The sequence below is a fragment of the Hemiscyllium ocellatum genome, chromosome 13, assembly GCF_020745735.1.
Source record: "Hemiscyllium ocellatum isolate sHemOce1 chromosome 13, sHemOce1.pat.X.cur, whole genome shotgun sequence".
Classification (NCBI taxonomy): Eukaryota; Metazoa; Chordata; class Chondrichthyes; order Orectolobiformes; family Hemiscylliidae; genus Hemiscyllium; species Hemiscyllium ocellatum.
In genome coordinates, this window is record NC_083413.1 from 18,769,149 (window position 1) to 18,788,908 (window position 19,760).

At 38.9% G+C, this 19,760-nt stretch overlaps 1 protein-coding gene across 1 annotated transcript; it reads left to right on the forward strand.

Annotated features, from left to right (window-relative positions):
• The first annotated feature begins 1,084 nt into the window (after window positions 1-1,084).
• On the forward strand, window positions 1,085-15,001 carry LOC132821445 (extracellular calcium-sensing receptor-like). Its single transcript, XM_060834032.1, has 6 exons — window positions 1,085-1,260; window positions 1,741-2,032; window positions 3,996-4,829; window positions 7,303-7,530; window positions 11,076-11,199; window positions 14,091-15,001. The coding sequence occupies exons 1-6, from the start codon at window positions 1,094-1,096 to the stop codon at window positions 14,999-15,001; spliced, it is 2,556 nt and encodes an 851-aa protein (XP_060690015.1). The 5' UTR covers window positions 1,085-1,093.
• The last annotated feature ends 4,759 nt before the right edge of the window (window positions 15,002-19,760 follow it).

Sequence of the window (19,760 nt, forward strand, 5' to 3'; positions counted from 1 at the left end):
AATAGCCATGTGGCAAAAATTAGTGGTAAGCCAAATGATTGGGAATATTTTGAAAAGCAATAAAAGATGCCAAAAAAAAAAGAAAAATAAAATGGCTTGAAAAAGGTGGAAGTGAAGACTACAGATGCTGGAAACCAAATGAAGGGCTTTTGCCCGAAACGTCGATTTTCCTGCACAACAGATGCTGCCTGACCAGCTGTGCTTTTCCAGCACCAATCTAATCTAGACCCTTGAAAAAGGTGGAGTTGACTCCCAACACACTCTTTCCATCAAGATCATGATGACTGGCCAGAAACGTAACTGGACTACTCATAAATATTGTAGCTACAAGAACAGTTCAGAACATTTCTGAGGTAGGTAACCCATCTCCAGACACCGTAAAACCTATCCACTATTTAGTGGTCACAATAATTCATCACTATTGTAATGGTGTTGCCATTGTGTTCAGCTATGTATTAAGGAGGAAAGATTCAGACCTTCAGGAGCAACTGGTTCAGAAGATTCAGATTATTTCCTACTAGAAAATACTCTTCTGTCTAGCAACCAATAAGGTGAATTGAATTTCTGCTTCCTGGTTCTTCATTTTAATACTTACCATCAAAGAAGAAAACGGAAAATGACATCATTAAAAAAAAACGTAAACCTACTTCGCAAATTATGTCAAATGCATGAGTTATTTGAAGGGGTAAATGTAGGTTGGTGGGTTGCTCTTCAAAGGGCCGGTGTGGACTTGTTGAGCTGAAGGGCCTGCTTCCACACTGGAAGTAATCTAATCTTATATTATTACTAATACTTATCATAACAGTTCCCTGAAATTGTTTTCCAACACTCTATGTTATTTGAGCAAAATTAAACGAGCCGAGTGTAGACAGTGCAACACAGTAATCAGATTCGGCTGCAGGGGTTGCTAAACTTGAAGTTCACATGGGATTCCTCTAACTTTAATTACATTTTTCCATGCTTTCTCATTTGTCAATAATAATTCAATATAAGAAGAGAAACTTGCTCTGATGCCAAATACCAGCAGCGGACTCCACTAGCAATAACTGCAATGTATTTGTTGTGTTTGCTGTTGCTTGTTTTATTGGCCTCTATGTTCGGCAAAGGCAATCAAAGTTGCACACTTCAAGGAAGGTTTAACTTGCCAGAGCTTTCACAAGATGGAGACATCATCATTGGTGGAGTTTTCCCCATTCATTACCGAGGAGAGCTTCGAAAGACTTCCTACCAAATTCTACCAGAAACTCCAACATGTATAGAGTGAGTGAAGTCTTCCTCAATATGTTATTGAGAACTCAAAGGGACTGTGAGAGGAAATGCCATGGTATATTCCAAACTGACTGAAGACAGAGAAAGGAAGAGCTTCACAAAAAAGACAGGGGTCAGAGATTCTAAGAGTGTGGGAGAGGCTGGTTGGAAGAAGATGCTATTACTAATGGGGATAATTTACAATGAGTGTAGACTTGATTTTTCTCTAAACTAATTCTAAATTTATTTCAGATAGACTGAAATTCACATATGAATCAGTAAAATAATAAGTTGCAACATTTATGGTTTTTTTCCAGATAACATGTAGTCAATCCAATAGCTTGTGCTTTTTTTATGAGTGGAAATTGTGATTGTATAAATGTATGTGCTCAGAACGTCTTGCTGGTATACATAGTACATGAAAGATTCTGCTACATAAATACATTTGTTTATGTGCATTTTTCAGATTCATAACGTTTGTGTTTCCCACAGTTTTAATCTGAGAGCATTTCGCTGGGCTCAGTTGATGATTTTTGCTATTGAAGAAATTAATAATGACCCATTACTTCTTCCCAATATCACTCTGGGGTATAAGATTTACGATTCCTGTGCCACTCCAGTGTTGGCTCTTAGAGCAGCCCTGACAATCCTTAATGGTCAAGATGAAAATGTTACACTTTTGAAATGCCATGGAGGTTCTTCAGTGCATGCACTTATTGCTGATGCTGGCTCAACACAATCCATAGCAATCGCCAGAATAGTGGGGATATTTGGAATACCAATGGTAAGTTGCAAAATATTTAACATGAAGCTGTTATAAACTTTCTCAGTAGCATGGAGATCAAGGATAGCAATGGTACTTCAAGGTTGAGGCAAGTACTTTTTTGTTGATCGGAAACTTTCAAAGAATATGGAACAAAGACAGTTAAATAGAGCAGAGGAGGAGATAAATTTAATGTCAAGTAGGGATAAAGGTTTGCGTGGACTTCTGTTTTCACATCCATAAGTCACTCTGAGCCATACTCACAAAGAAACATCCAGTTTGATCACTAGTTTGAGCTATGTTAATCAAGCTGCACTTGAGCAATGCCAAAGGTTTTGCAATTAACATTCCAGCATGAGATTATAAAAATAAATATTGTTCAGAGATGAAGCATGGGTCTTGTTAGCAGGATGTGTGATCTGATATTCGGAGGGATGGAATTCAGTCTCATAGCCAGCACATACACCATTTCAAAAGAACGCATCAAAGTGTCACAAGCTGAGATATTATAGAGAGAGTCATAGAGATGTACAGCATGGAAACAGATCCTTCGGTCCAAACCGTCCATGCCAACCAGATATCACAACCCAATCTAGTCCCACCTGCCAGCACCCGACCCATGTCCCTCTAAACCCTTCCTATTCATATACCCATCCAAATGCCTCTTAAATGTTGTAATTGTACCAGCCTCCACCACATCCTCTGGCAGTTCATTCCATACATGTACCGCCCTCTGCGTGAAAAAATTGCCCCTTAGGTCTCTTTCTAATTTGGAGCTGTATTCTCACAAGTGGTGGAAGAGAACATGAAAAAAGAAAACCATTCATCAAATCTGTGAAATTGAATGCAGAAAGATTTAATTAGATCAATTCTGCATTCTACATTGTTCTCGCAATATTACCCTTTGGTATGTGCACAATAATGAATACTTAAAAACAAGAGATGAAAATATTTGTGAAATACGTATGGCCCTTCATGTGCAACGGGTTCAGGGACAATATAAAATAGCACTGGAGTGATCTGATTTTATCCCTCCACCCTGGAGGCTTTCTGCCTATATTCCTGTTAAAGGGCTTTTGCCCAAAACGTCAATTTTCCTGCTCCTCGGATACTGCCTGACCTGCTGTGCTTTTCCAGCACCACTCTGATCTAAACTCTGATCTGTATTCAAGCTGCATACAGAGAAATTGGATGAATGGCTTCCCTCTTAAGAGTTTTATGTGAAATTGCTTTGATGCAATTCTTAGTTCCAGTTCATGGTTTCAGCCTACTGTCCAAATTGGCAACAATTGCTAATTTCATTCATTTTCTGCAACTGGAAACAAAACAGATCAGACTCGTTTGAATTGCCATAGAGGTATTGTTAGGTCAAAGCTTTACTTTGTAGCTAACCTGAGATTTTGTCATTTCTATTTTGAAACAATAAAAGTATATGTCCTTGTACTAGCAGACATTTCTTAATTCCTGAAACAACTGCTAAAACTGTACAATTTACATAGATGACAGTCTACAAATTACTGTAATCAATCATACTGGCCAATATCTGAAAGCATTCTTTTAATAGTCATATCTTCATTACTTAGCATTAATTGTGGTCTTCAATAAATTAAGGAGTGGACTGTTAAATGAGAACATTGTCTTGATTTGCAAATTTGGCCAAATTTCAGGTTCACAAACGTTAAGAATGTGTATGCGAGCTAATCTGCAAGGAATAATATAATGAGATTTTGTCTTCCAACCTGTGTATAAAACTGATATTGTGCATCAGGCATCCATTACAGAAACCCACTTGATTTTCCTTTCTCCTGAAACCAGTGGAAATTGGCATGGATGAGCTGGCAAATCATTAATGCAATTTTGAGCTGTGGCAGTAAATTGAAAATCTATCCCTCAACTTCTTGAAGAGGCATTTTAAAAGACAGACTTCCTCATCACCACAAAAGTACTGTACTAAAATGTATGTCTCTTTTTGATATTTTGACAGGTTAGTTACTTTTCCTCGTGCACGTGTTTGAGCAATAAAAAGCAATTCCCAACATTTTTCCGAACTGTACCCAGTGATTATTTCCAAGTCTCAGCATTTGTGCAGCTTGTGAAACATTTTGGTTGGACTTGGTTGGCAGTGTTTGGATCCAATGATGATTATGGACACTTGGGAATTTCGACCTTTGTGGAACAAGTCACAAAAATTGGAGTCTGTGTTGCTTTCTCTGACTTTCTCCCCAAAGTGTATGACAGGGAGAAAATCATGCACCAAGTCAAGCTCATTAAATCGTCGAATGTCAAAGTTATTCTCGCCTTTGCTCCTGAGATAGATCTGAGCTTCTTGATGGAGGAACTTGTGCGGCAGAATGTCACTGGATTGCAATGGTTGGCGAGTGAAGGCTGGAGCACTGCAGGACTGCTCTCTACAGCAGGCAATTCTGAAACTTTGGGTGGGACGTTGGGTTGGGCAATTCGTAGGGCTGATATTCCCGGTATTAAACAGTTCCTGGTCAGGCTCCATCCATCCAAGTACCCAGGCAATGTATATATTAAGCAGTTTTGGGAAGCTGTGTTTCATTGTACGTGGACACCATACAACAACACAGGAGAAACAAGGATGGGACCTTCAAAACAAGAGTGCACTGGGCAAGAAAACTTAAAAGACGTCCATACCATATTCACTGATGAATCACAATTGAGAGTTTCTTACAATACATATAGAGCTGTTTATGCTGTGGCCCATTCTACCCATAACATGATGCTGTGCAAAAATGGCCAAGGGCCATTTCTCAATAAAGCATGTCCAGACATTTCAAACCTTAAACCTTGGCAGGTAAGTGGTCTATCAATAAAAAATGCATCTTAAAGCATTTAGTATTCAAATCACATGACAATAAATTTACGCTCAACGCACTTGATGAGAATGACTTGTCAGATAATCCCACACAATAGGCAATAGCATATGTAATCGTGATCATCACAACTAAATGCAATTCAAATAAGGTTGTTGCGATAGAAACAAATATAAATTGTGAAGATAAATTGTTTTCACACCAGGTCTCAGTCAAATCCATGCATTCACTTTTTTAAATTGATCTCCCATCGTGTAGTTTGCAGTAAATCTGACAATCTGTTATTTGAATGAATAAGAACAAAAAAAATGTATTTTTCAGTAAGGGGAGTGAAGTTTCCTTGATTCTAAACAATGTAAGTACATATATTGTCTTTCTGATGATTCATTAAGCCAAGATATCTCTGACCTCTCAGGTGAACATGAAAGATCCCGTGACACTCTTAATTCTTCGAGTATGGAACATGTATAACCTATGACAGATATCTAAAACAAATTGAGTCATACAGTCCTAGAGATGTACAGCATGGAAACAGACCCTTTGGTCCAACACATCCATGCTAACCAGATAACCTAACCTAACCTAGTCCCATTTGGGAGCACTTGGCCCATATCACTCTAAATACTTCCTATTCATATATGCCTCCAGATGCCTTTTAAATTCTATAATTATAGCAGCCTCCATCGCTTCCTCTGGCAGCTCATTCTTTTCACACACCACCCTCTATGTGAAAATGTTGCCTCTTATGTCTCTTTTAAATTTTCCCCTCTCACCTGAAACCTATGCCCTCTAGTTCTAGACTCCCCCTACCCCAGGGAAAAGACTTTGCTTATTTACCCTATTTATATTCCTCATGATTTTATAAACCTCTATAATGTCACCCCTCAGCCTCTGATGCTCCAGGGAAAACAGCTCCAGCCTATTCAGCCTCTCCCTATAACTCAAATCCTCCAACCCTGGCAACATCCTTATAAATCTTTTCTGAACTCTTTCAAGTTTCACAATATCCTTCTGATAGGAGGCGTCCAGAATTGCACACAGTATTCCAAAACTGGCTCTGATTACTATCTGAGAAAGCTCATTGCGCTCAATTTGAGTGTCTTATTTCTTACATTACAAATCTGATTACAGTTTTGAAATGTTCTGGTCTTATGATAAGTGGTACAGAAATGGAAAAATTTCTTTATTATGGAAGCCAGATTAGAGTAGATTCTCTACAGTGTGGAAACAGGCCCTTCAGCCCAATAAGTCCATACCGACCCTCCAAAGAGTAATCCACCCAGACTCATTTCCCCTCTGATTAATGCACCTAACACTATGGGCAATTTAGAATGGCCAATTCACCTGGCCTGCACATCTTTGGACTGTGGAAAGAAACCGGAGCACCCAGAAGAGACCCACGCAGACACAGGGAGAATGTGCAAATTCTACACAGACAGTCACTCAAGGCTGGAGTCAAACCCAGATCCCTGGTGCCATGAGGTAGCAGTGCTAACCACTGAGCCATTGTGCCACTCCAGATACCATGAGTTTTCCACTTTTTTTTTCTGAATTTAGCAGGAAACATTTGATTTTCCTTTTCATAGTATGAAATAAGTATTTTGTATCCATTTTCAAATGTGGTGCTTTAAATAAAATAGATACATTTAAAACATTTAAAATTTTCTAATTTAGGATTTTCTGTTATGATACTTAACTTTTGGATTGAAACCACTATCAGTGGAACATGAAGGCAAGTAACTGGCAGCATATAAATTGGAAGCAAAATTCCATTCAAAAACAAAATGCATCTGAAAATTTTGAACGTTTCCAAAACAAATTTTAAAAAGTCTGAGGATATTCCCCCTCAACCCAGATTGATAATTTTAGCACTTGGCTTTCATGCATTTCAGAATGGAAAATGGGACTGGCCTTTGGAATAGTGTTGTATTTCAAAAAAAGAACCTGCATTTTTACTGTAGACTGTTCATGCCAACAATGTGCTATTGAAGCATAGCTATTTATATAGACAATATGGCAGCCAACATACACAGCAATCTTCCTCAAAGTGTAATAGAATAAATTATTTGATCACCTGTTTTTGACATGGATTGAGGAATAAATATTGCCATGGTACCCAGCCAATTCACTGTACTTATCCAACTGTACAATATGATCAATTATTTCCATTTGAAAAGGCAGAAGACTCCTTGGCTTACTCCCTCATTTAAAAGATGGCACCAAAAAGAGTGCTGCACTCCCTCAGTACAATACTCAATACTGGAGCAGCAGATGAAGTCATGTGGTCAAGTTTTGGAGAGGGGCTTTAGTCCATGGACATATGTCAATAAGTAAATGAGACCTATGACTATTTCAGATGTACGAGTCAGTGGCAGCCTTACTGGAGTTTCATATTGACTTTAAATACTGGCTATAAGTATAACAGGAAGCATATTCTCTGATTTCTACACAAAGGTCCTACATTACTTAAAGGAGGTTAACTTTACAACTACGTTTGGAGATGAAGTGAGATTCAATGCCAATGGTGATCCTCTTGCAGCCTATGATCTCTTGAATTGGCAGGTGGACTCAAATGGGAACATTAAGTACGTTAAAGTTGGCCAGTACGATGCATCTGCTAAGACTGAGAACCAACTGGTGATTCAGGAGGATGCTATAATCTGGAATGGAGGACAGAAAATGGTAAGGAATGAAGAAAAATTAATGTTCATATCTTATTTCGTGCAGCTGAAAGTTTCAGTGGCCAAATCATCATCAAAGATATACAAATCATCTCAGCAAATTCTACGTCCTCTTCCATCATTGTGATTAACATCATGAAACAAACAAGCAATGATGGGCATGGAGAGTGGGAGTAGGTGATTGTATATTCTTATCAGATTGAGAGGTGTCTATCAGAAAGAAGACACAAAAATTCAAGGAGATAAAACGGCAAAAGAGAAAGATTTAGAAGATGTATAGAGTGGTATTATGTAAGATCTTGACAATGCCCTATCTTGTAAAACAAGCAGAAGTGAGTTGACAGCCCATTTTACTTGTCTCTCTATTTTGATGGAACTAAGAATGATAATGATAGGTAGCCTGCCAACTCATGAACCACCGTTTCAATTAACAAATGCAGCCAACTCTACTCACTTTGAGAAATTGAAATAAGATGAATCTGAACAAAGGATTCATTCAAATAGAGTAATCAAAAGAGATTTTGATTAATCAGTTTCTGGTACTTCTGATATTGTGATTCTATTTAAATGTTAAATACTTGTGGCCATAATGGAGACATGGGTTTTACAGGGGCAGGAATGGTTACTAGATGTTCCAGGGTTTAGAACATTTAAAAAGAACAGGAAGGGTGAAAAAAGAGGAGGGGGTGTAGCATTGTTGATCAGAGAGTGCATCACAGCTACAGAAACAAAGATTGTTGAGGAAGGTTTATCTATTGAGTCAGTGTAGGTGGAAGTTGGGAACAGCAAGGGATCAGCCACTTCACTGGGGGCTTTCTACAGACCCCCTAATAGTAGTAGAGAGATTGAAGTTCTCAAAAGCTTGCAGATTTTGGAAAAATGCAGATGTAGCAGGGCTGTTGTTATGGGTGATTTCCACTTTCCCAATATCGACTGGAACCTCCTTAGTGCAGATGGTTTGGATGGAGCCTTTTTGTCAGGTATGTTCAGGAGGGGTTCCTTACTCAGTATGTAGACAGGCCGACGAGGGGAGAGACCATTTTGGATTTGGTGTTTGGCAACAAACTAGGACAGGTGTCAGATCTTGGGATGGGAGAACACTTTGGTGACAGTGACCACAACTGCCTCATAGTTACCATCGCTTTGGAGATGGAAAGGAGCAGTTACCGAGGGAAGATATTTAATTGGGGAAAAGGAAATTATGACTCTATCAGACAGGAGTTGGGAAGTACAGACTGGGAGCAATTGTTCCACAGAACGGGCACAGCAGACATGTGGGGACTGTTTGAGGAGCAGTTGTTTCAAGTGATGCACAAATCTGTTCTTCTGAGACAGGTAAGAAGGGGTAAGATTAAGGAACCTTGGATGACGAGAACAGAGGAGCTTCTCGTCAAAAGGAAGAAGGCAGCTTATGTGAGGTGGAGGAGCCAAGGATCTATCACAGCTTTAGAGGATTACAGGCTTGCTAGAAAAAAGCTCAGAAATGGACTGAGGAGAGTCAGGAGGGGCACGAGAAAGGCTTGGTAGGAAGGATTAGAGAGAACCCAAAGGTATTTTACTCATATGTGAAAAATAAGAGAATGATCAGGGAGAAGATAGGGCAAATCAGGGATAGCATAGGGAACTTGTGTGTGGAGTCTAAGCAGATAGGAGAAGCCCTAAATGAGTTTTTTGTTTCGGTTTTCACGAAGGAAAGGCACCTTACTGTGAATGAGAACTTTGAGGAGCAGGGGATACAGGCTTGATCAGATCAAGATTGATAAAGTTGATGTGCTCGAAATTTTGGCAAACATTAAGATTGATAAGTCCCCAGGGCCAGACCAGATTTATCCTAGGCTGCTCCGGGAAGTGAGAAAGGAGTTGCTATGCCACTGGAGAAGATCTATGCTTCCTCACTCTTCACGGGAATCGTCCAGGAGGATTGGAAGGAGGTGAATGTTGTTTCTCTTTTTAAGAATTCCTGGCAATTACAGACCAGTCAGTCTTACGTCTGTGGTCAGCAAGGTTTTGGTAAGAATTCAGAGAGATAGGATTTATGACTATTTGGAAAAGCATAGCATGATTAAAGACAGTTAGCATGGCTGTGTGAGTGGCATGTCATGCCTAACTAATCTTATTGAGTTATTTGAGGAGGTGACAAGACAGGTCGACAAAGGTCGAGCAGTGGACGTGGTGTACATGGACTTCAGCAAGGCATTTGGTAAGGTTCCTCGTGGTAGGCTCATTCATAAAGTCAGTAAGTTTGGGATACAAGAAGATTTGGTTTTCTTGATTCAGAACTGGTTGACTTACAGAAGGCAGAGAGTGGTTGTAGATGGAACGTATTCTGCCTGGAAGTCAGTGTTGAGTGGGATCCTGCAGGGCTCTGTTCTTGGACCTCTGCTCTTTGTAGTTTTTATAAATGACTTGGATGATGAGATTGAGGGGTGGGTTAGGAAATTTGCAGATCACACAAAGATTGGAGGTGCCAGTGATAGTATCGGTGGTTATTGCAGGCTGAAGTACGACATAGATAGGATGCAGAGCTGGGCTGAGAAATGGCAAATGGGGTTCAACCTGGAAAAAAGCAAAGTGATGCATTTTGGAAGGTTGAACTTGAATGCTAAATATAGGGTTAAAGACAGGATTCTTGGCAGTGTGGAGGAACAGAGAGATCTTGGTGTTCAAGCACATAGATCCCTCCAAGTTGCCACACAAGTGGATAGGGTTGTTAAGAAAGCATATGGTGTTTTGGCTTTCATTAACAGGGGATTGAGTTTAAGAGCCGCGAGGCTTTGCTACAGCTCTCCAAGTCCCTGGTGAGACCACACTTCGAGTATTGTGTCCAGTTCTGATTGCCCTACTATAGGAAAGATACAGAGGCTTTGGAGAGGGTGAAAAGAAGGTATACCAGGATGCTGCCTGGACTGGAGGGTTTGCCTTATCAAGAGAGGTTGACTAAGCTCAGACTTTTCTCTTTGGAGAAAAGGAGGAAGAACGGTGACCTGATTGAGGTATACAAGGTAATGAGAGGTATGGATAGAGTTAATAGCCAGAGACCTTTCCCTAGGGCAGGATTGATTGGCATGAGGGGTCATAGTTTTAAGATATTAGAAGGAAGGTATAGAGGGGATGTCAGAGGAAGGTTCTTTATGCAGAGAATTGTGAATGCATGGAATGCGTCACCAGCGGTGATGGTGGAAGCAGCGCCATTAGGGACATTTAAGCGACTGTTGGACATGCACATGATAGCAGAGAGTTGAGGAGTGTGTAGGTTAAGTTATTTTATTTTACATTAGGATTAATGCTCGGCACAACATCGTGGGCCAAAGGGCCTGTTCTGTGCTGTACTTTTCTATGTTCTACGTTCTAATCAGAAAAATACAACAGTCAATGCATTCTGTATTAATGTATCCATTATCAGTTTAATTTTGTTCACATGACAGGTTTTAGATCAAATCTCATTATTTTCTCAGGAAGTTAAACAAATGCAATTCATAAATTATGACCTCCTGAATAATGCACACGAGTAATGAAATAGAAAGTTATTGCTGTTTTCCTATCCAGGTCATCAAGTCACAGTGCAGTGAAACTTGTTTACCTGGAACAAGAAAAGGAGTCAGACCTGGACAGCCAATTTGTTGCTTTGATTGTATACCCTGTGCTGAAGGTGAAATTAGCAATGAAACTGGTATGTATATCTATTTGCCTTCATCTCCCTGCTTTTACATATAATTCATCTATTTACACATTTGTGTCTATTTATCTCATCTTTATTTATCTATCTGGCTAACTATGAAATTGAGGACAAGCTATTAAGAGATTAATTTATCTCATGATGGCTATTCAGATCAATTAGTTGCGATTTTAGAGTGCTGCATGGCAACATCACAATATGTTGACTGTCATTCTTATTTTTATAAAACCTGTAAGTGAGAAATTGGATTTGGGAAAAAACAGCACAAATGACCAAAATTTGTCATTTCAAAAAAAAATGCTCATGGTCGTGGGCATCACTGGCTAGGCCAGCATTTAATACCAAGTTCTAATTATCCCAAAGGAAGTATTGGTGAGCTTCCTACTTAGACAACTGTAGAGACACCCACATTGCTGATAGGAAGGGACTTGCAGGATTTTGAACCTCTAATAATACGGTATGTGGCAGGTGGTGATATGCACATGCATCTGGTGCCCTGTCCTTCTGGATACCAAAGGTCATGAGTTTAAAAATTGCTACTGGAGGAGCTTTGATGTATTGCTGCAATGCATCTTGTAGATGGTACATACTGCAGACCACAGTACATTGGTAGTGAAGGGAAATTGATGGGTGAAAATCAAGTGGTTGCTTTGTCCTGCATGATGTCAAGTTTCCTGAGTGTTCTTGGAGCTGCACTCATTCAGATAGTTGGGAATGATTCCAACATCCTCCATGGTTGTGTTTTTAAGATGGCAGATAAAATATTGAGGGCACAAGAAATGAGTTACTCACCACAGAATTCCTAGCCTATGACCTGCCATTGTAGCCACAGTATTTCTATGACTGGTCCAGCTCAGTTTGACAGTTTGAATTTCAAGGGTTGATGGTTCTTTATTAGAGATAGCTATGGCATTGGTCTAGTATAACTATTGCCTGTCACTTACCTGGAAGTTTACCAGGTCTTGCTACATAGAAACATATACTGCTTATTTGAGGAGCTGTGAATGGGTCTGAACATTGCACAATCATTAGCAAGCATTGCCACATCTGGCCTTCTGATCAAGGGAATATAATTGATGAAGTACCTGAAAACTTTTGGCCCAAGGTCATAGGAACTCTTGTAGAAATGTTCTGGAGCTAATTCATTTAGCTTATTCATTTGTTTTCCAAGTTTAAAATATGGAAAAAGCTTTAATATAAACTGTTACTATTTCTTTATTTTTCTATTATTTAATGAAATAATGATTAACTTTTCAACTCTCATTTCTCTTACTACTTTGTACCTAAGCTTTTTTTGTACCTAGATACCTTGGTACCTAAGATGATGCTATATGTGTCAACATTGTACACTTTTCACTGTCCTTTTGTACTTCTGTAATTGAGTATACATGACAATGAAATCCAAAGCCTAAAAATCTAAAATCTAGCCACACTTATCTTCCTGGATATGGCAGAAGCCAGTGAAATGATTCCCATTGATTCCAGTTTTGCTGGGGCTCTTTGATGTTAAAGGTAGTCGAATGCTACCTCACATTTGGAATAAACTCTTTTTTCCATGTTTGGATAAAGACTTAAATGAGGTCAGGAGCCAAAGCGCCCAAACTGAGGGTCAGTGAGTAAATTATTCTTTGCAAGTCACACTTGATAGCACTGTTGGTTAGCCTTTTACACACTGCTTGACATTTTTTTCCCCATTATTCCCAAATTGCAATGTGCAATAATATGTATGAACACAAGAAATTCATAGCTGATTGTGCACATTGAGGCTTGGCCAGGTGCCCAGATTGCCATTAGATTATTGAAACAACTAATCTTGAGAGAAGACTTTGCCTGATTGTTAGCTCTGGATTTTTGATTTCTTTGTTAAGTGCTTAATGTTTATAACATCAGATGTTTGCAATTTCTAAAACCACAGCTTTAGAGGGTCTGGAGATTTACACTTCTGTTGGCCTGTAGTAAAGACCTTTCTTATTTAAGAAATGGAAGGTTATCAGTTCTATTTAAAGATGTTTTGCCATTCTAATGTCACCATCAAATACATTGGTTCCACCCAGTGGATAAATGTACAAGGAAGTGTCATAATTTAGTATGGGGGCATGAAAGGCATGAGGGTGGCTGGTGTACAAGTCACATGAGGGTCTTGAGGGGTTTGGTGTTTCAGTAAAAGGGCATCAGGTAACATGGATAAGCATAGGGAGCCTGTGGAAATTAGGAGTTCTGGGGATGAGGGCTCAGAAGTTTTACATTTTCCATTATAGCGGGGATGATGTCGCAAACCACCAGAATTGACTTTTTAACAATTTTCCTAAACATCCTGCTTCCCCTTTGTCCGCCTCAGCATTCTTTCTATCGTTACCTTTCCTGGATCTGCTCTACCTAACCCAACTTTGGGGCTGTTTCACCTGATTATTATAAATCATAACAGGAAATCAGGATCTTTGAACTGGATGTGTCACCTTATTTTTTAGAACATAAAGCCAAGTAGCCAGACTAGGCAAATCACCCCTTGAGCCTGCTCTGTCATTTGATACAACCATGGCTTGTCTCATTTCTGCCCAAAATCCACCTTCCTATCTGCTCTCCACAACCCTTCAACCTATTACTAATAAAAAAAATCTTTCTCCTCTTTGTATTTATTTAATGTACCAGTATCTACCTCATTCTGGGGTCGTACATTCAACAGATTCACAACATGTTGTGAGAAGCAGTATCTCCCTAGTTCTGGTTTAAAGCATACCCCTTATCCTGAAGTTATGACCCTTCATTGTAGATTGCCCCAAATTGGGAAACATGTTTTCTACATCTTGTTTTGATCCAGATAGATAAATAAAAACTAGTCAATCTTGAAATGTACTGAAAAACATGTTCTGTGTTGTCTTCTGCAGATTCCGTGGACTGCTTGGCATGTCAGTCCGATTACTGGCCAAACCTAAAAAGAGACAAATGCATCCCAAAGGAAATTGAGTTTTTGTCATTCGGAGACACTATGGGGATCATTTTAACAACATTGTCCTTATTTGGTGCTTGCATATCAATGGTTGTTATGGCTGTTTTCTACTATTATAAGGATACACCTATTGTCAAAGCTAACAATTCTGAGTTAAGCTTTCTTCTTTTATTTGCATTGGTATTCTGCTTCCTCTGCTCCCTTCTCTTCATGGGTCAACCAACAGTCTGGTCCTGCATGTTACAACATACAGCATTCGCAATCATATTTGCCCTTTGCATCTCTTGTATCCTTGGAAAAACAATCATAGTATTAGTGGCATTCACTGCAACACATCCAAATAATGATGTTATGAAATGGTTTAGTCCACTACAACGAAGTCTTGCTGTGGTTCTTCTGCCATCAATTCAAGTTGTGATATGTATTCTGTGGTTGTTATTATCACCCCCATTTCCAGCAAAAAATATTGAATATCAAAGTGTGACCATTATATTAGAATGTAATGTGGGGTCAGCCACAGCCTTTTATTGCATGTTGGGCTACATTGGCTTACTCTCTGTTATGTGCTTTGTTCTTGCATTCCTAGCACGTACGTTGCCAGATAACTTCAATGAAGCAAAGTTTATCACCTTCAGCATGCTGATCTTCTGTGCAGTTTGGATAACTTTCATCCCGGTTTACATCAATTCCGGAAAGTACATAGTAGCTGTTGAAATATTTGCAATATTGTCTTCCAGTTTTAGTTTGTTGGCCTGTATATTTGCTCCAAAGGTTTATATCATTCTATTGAGGCCAGAACTGAACACCAAAGGAAATATAATGGGCCGGTCGTCCTCTAACAAGTTTTGAATATGGGAAAATTAATTATCTGTAGTCTACCCAAAAGCAAAATTCATAAGTGGCCCAACTTTTATTTAGTGCAATGCTAAAATTAGCATTTGTCATTTTGTATATTCTAATGGCTGTAACATAGAGTAGAGTCCTTAGAAAATGTATAAGAGAAAATAAAAAATATATATAGATATCTGAGAGCTTATTTAGCCTCCCACTTTATCAACACCATCTGAACAGTGACCTTACAGTGTTACAACAGTTTCCTGAACAATAATTATCCTTCAACTAACGTCACTAAAATAATTTACCAATTTATTCATGGGTCTTTGCTGTGTGCAAATTGGTTGTTGTAATACCTACATTACAACAATGTCTGCAATTTGAAAGTAATTTGTTACAAAGTGTCTTGGAACATCCAATTCTCCATTTCTGAGCATAATGCAATTTCACAGCAACATTATAATCTCTCAGTGGACACAATACCAACATTTATATTTTTAGATCTACGTCACAGGAATCCACTCAACTGGAAACAGAAGATATGATAAATCAACAAATTTTGTTTGTGAAACATTAACTTGACTTTAAATCAATTGCTTCCTCCGATTTTAAGTAGATATGGAGATAAAAATCTTCCAAAAAAGGACAGATCCCAGAGGATTGGAAATCTGCCATGTAACAACTTTATAGAAAAGGAAGGGAGACAAAAATGAGAAACTATAGCCAATTAGCATAACACCCACCATTGGGAAAACTTTATATTCTACGATAGTGATGACATGCAGAGTTTTTAGAAATACATAAGAAATCAAGAAGAGTCAGAATGTCTTTGTGAAAGGAAAATTATATCTGATAAATTTATTGTGATAAATTGGGGATGTAACAAACAAAATAGATGAAGGAGAACCAGTAAATATAATATATTTGAATTTACAAACCTATTTAATAAGATGCCACAAAATATGCTACTTAAGAGCCCTTAGTTTGGGAAGAATTATATGAATGTGAATCAAAAATTGGTTGATGAATAGAAGACAGAGAGTTGAGATAAAAGGGACACTTACAAGATGGCAATCTGTAGTTAGTGGAGTGCATCAGGTAATTAGTGCTTCGGCCACAGTTATATATTATATTATATGTTAATGACTTGGATGATAGAAGCCAAGATTGCAGATGACATGAAAATAGGTGGGAAGGCAAGTGGTGAAGATGACTCAACGAGTTTTTGAAGGATGTAGACATGTTAAGTTAGCAGGCAAAAGCATGAGAATATGTTCTTTGGCAAAAAGAAGAACAGAAAATTATTTAAATGGGATAAGACTGTAGAAAACTGCACCACAGAAGGATTGAGTTGGGGGCCTCTCCTGCAAGAATCGCCAAATTAGTGAGCAAGTTTAGCAGTTAATAGGGAAGGCAAGTGGTATGTTGGTCTTCATTTCAAAGGCAATGGTGTATAAAAATAGGGAGTTCTTGATGAAACTATACAAGGCACTGATCTTACCACATCTGGAATACTGTGAACAGTTTGATCCTTTAATCTAAGGAAAGATAAACTAGCATTGGAAGCATTCCAGGTAAGCTTCATCAGATTGAGCCTGAGTATAGAGGGATTTTCTTATGAGGAGAGTTTGAATTGGCTTGGCTTGGCTTGAAGTTGAGAATAATTACTGGAGACCTTATTAAAACATATAAGATTCCTTGTGGGCTTGACAGGGTAGATGTGCAGGGTCTGTTTTCCATTCTGGGAATGGCTAGGACCAGAGATAAAATCTCAGAGGAAGAGGTTAGCCGTTTGAAATAGAGATGAGGCGTACTTTTTTACTGAGTGTAATAGATCTTTAAAATCCTTTACTGCAGCAGACAGTTACAGCTAGGTCATTAAGTTTATTCAAGGCTGAGATGGACACATTGTGAATCAGTGAGGGAATCAATTACCCATTTAGCAAGTCATGTTTTGATTCAACCCTGTTTAAGGAGATTCTTTTAATTTATTTGTGGGATGTGGTATTGATGGCTGGCCAGCATTTATTACCTGTCACTAATTGCCTTTGAGAGGGTGATGGAGAGCTGCCTTCTTGAACGTTTGCAGTCCATTGTTGATCCACAAGGCCATTAGGGACAGAATACCAAGACTTTGACCGAGCAATAGTGAAGGAATGACAATATATATCCAAATCAGGATGATGAGCAGCTTGGAGGGGAACTTGAAGATGGTGTTATCTGCTGCCCTTGTCATTCTAGATTGAAATGGTCATTGGTTTGGAAGGTACTGTCTAAGAATATTTGGTGAATTTCTGCAGTGTGCCTTGTAAATAGTGTGGATAGGTGTTGGGAAGTCAGGAGGTAAGTTACTCAGTGCAGTTCCTAACCTCTGGCCTGCTATTGTGTTTATGCAAGGTTTGTGAAGGTTTGTAGCTCAGGTTGAGGTTTAGGGTGTAGGTTTGCTCGCTGAGCTGTAGGTTTGATATCCAGATGTTTCAATACCTGGCTAGGTGACATCATCAGTGGCGACCTCCAAGTGAAGCGAAGCTGTTGTTTCCTGCTTTCTACTTATATGTTTGTCTTGGATGGGGTTCTTGGGTTTGTGGTGATGTCATTTCCTGTTTGTTTTCTGAGGGGTTAATAGATGGTATCTAGATCTATGTGTTTGTTTATGGCATTGTAGTTGGAGTGCCAGGCCTCTAGGAATTCTCTGGCATGTCTTTGCTTAGCCTGTCCCAGGATAGAGGTGTTGTCCCAGTTGAAATGGTAGTTTTTTTCATCCACGTGTAGGGCTACGAGGGAGAGAGGGTTGTATCTTTTTGTGGCTAGCTGGTGTTCGTGTATCCTGGTGGCCAACTTTCTTCCTGTTTGTCCTACGCAGTGTTTGTGGCAGTCCTTGCATGGAATTTTGTAGACAACACATCTATCCTGGGACAGGCTAAGCAAAGACATAGATTTGATACCATCTATCAACCCCTCAGAAAACGAACAGGAAATGACAAACCCCAGGAACCCCATCCAGGACAAACATATAAATAGAAAGCATCACTTATTTATCTAACCATTCTAATTTGTAACTATGCATCCTTCTGTCTGTTCTCTAAAATGAATACTTTGCCCATCTGCATACTCTCTATTCCTCCAATCACCTTGTGGATTTCCATATGACCATTTGCCATTTGTAATTGCAAGATTTATAGGTATCTACCAAAGCTACTTCTCTGATCTTGAATACTTGATGTTCATCTAAATAAGTTTTAACTTCGCTATTTCAGAATTCTTCCATGATTACAATTTCCCTTACATTATCAAAACTTTCCTGTAGCGTACATGAGCTAAAGTGCTGATCCCACAGCATTCCTTTCTCCCTTGAAAATTCCACAAATGTCTTATGATTTGGAGATGCCGGTGTTGGACTGGGGTGTACAAAGTAAAAAATAATACAACACCAGGTTATAGTCCAACAGGTTTAATTGGAAGCATTAGCTTTCGGAGTGCTGCTCCTTCATCAGGTGGTTGTGTCTGAAAGTTCTGAAAGCTAGTGCTTACAATTAAACCTGTTGGACTATAACCTGGTGCTGTTTGATTTTTAACAAATGTTTTAGTTTTTTTTCTTGTCCCTGAATTGAATTAGAATCTTTACAGGAGCTCCCACCTCCTTCTTTCCTCTTTGTTCCAAGCTTTTCTCTTCCTAATTCATGTTCTTCGATTTATCCATTTAGAGTTCAAGTTTTCATAATTGCATTTCTTTTTTACTTTCTTTCTCTCTTTGTGTTATTGATTGTTTTATTTCCTGCTCTCTTTCTGATATTTTCTGGTTTTTCATTATCCTCTCATTCCATTAATCTTCACAGTTCTATTTTCATGATCTTCTAATTCAACTATTTTCATTTCTCTTTTCCTTTCTAAGTATGGTTTTATCATTTCTAACTCAATCGTAGTTAATTTCAGCTGTGATAACCTAATTTCAGGTTTCCTATCTCTTAATTTTAAGTGTACATTCACTTGAAGAATCTCATCCTTACAGGATCCTGCTTTTACATCTACCTTCAACTGATCTGCTAAATCTGCTCAACCAGTGACACCCACATGCTATGAACTAATGATAAAAAAAGGAAGTGTTTCCATTCAGTTCGTGGGTATGAATCTCATCAGTAAAATTAGCTTCCGGCCTGTGAATTTTGCAAGCCAGGAAAGCTTTGAAATTTCTTCAAGTCGTTCCAATTGGGAAATTTTCGGCTGTTAGATTTATGGGAAAACCCAGTAGATATGATCAAAAGGGGGGAGATGTTGGATAAAGTTGAAGATAACAGGAACTGATAAGAGACGTAACAATGGGCTGTTATGTGAATTGAATGCAAATTCATCATGCAGGTCTGCTAAGAGCTAAAACTGCAGTAAGTCAGTAACTGCTGTCTTATGGTGGCTCAGTGGTTAGCCTCACAGCACCAGGAATACAGGTTCAAATCCAACCTTGGGTGACTGTCTTTGTGGAGTTTGCACATTCTTCCCGTGTCTATGTGAGTTTCCTCCCACAGCCAAAAGATGTGCATGTGAGGTGGATTGGCCATGCTAAATTGCCCTGTAGAGTCTAGGGATGAGTTGACCAGGTGGATTAGCTATGGTAAGTATAGGGTTGGGGGGGCTGAGTGTAGATAGAATACTCTTCAGAGGGTTTGTACAGACTCAATAAGCGGAATAGCCTTTTTTCACATTGTAGAGATTTTTTGACTAATCACCATATTGACCAATTCCAAACAATAAATATATAAGATATTTAAAGCCAAGTTTA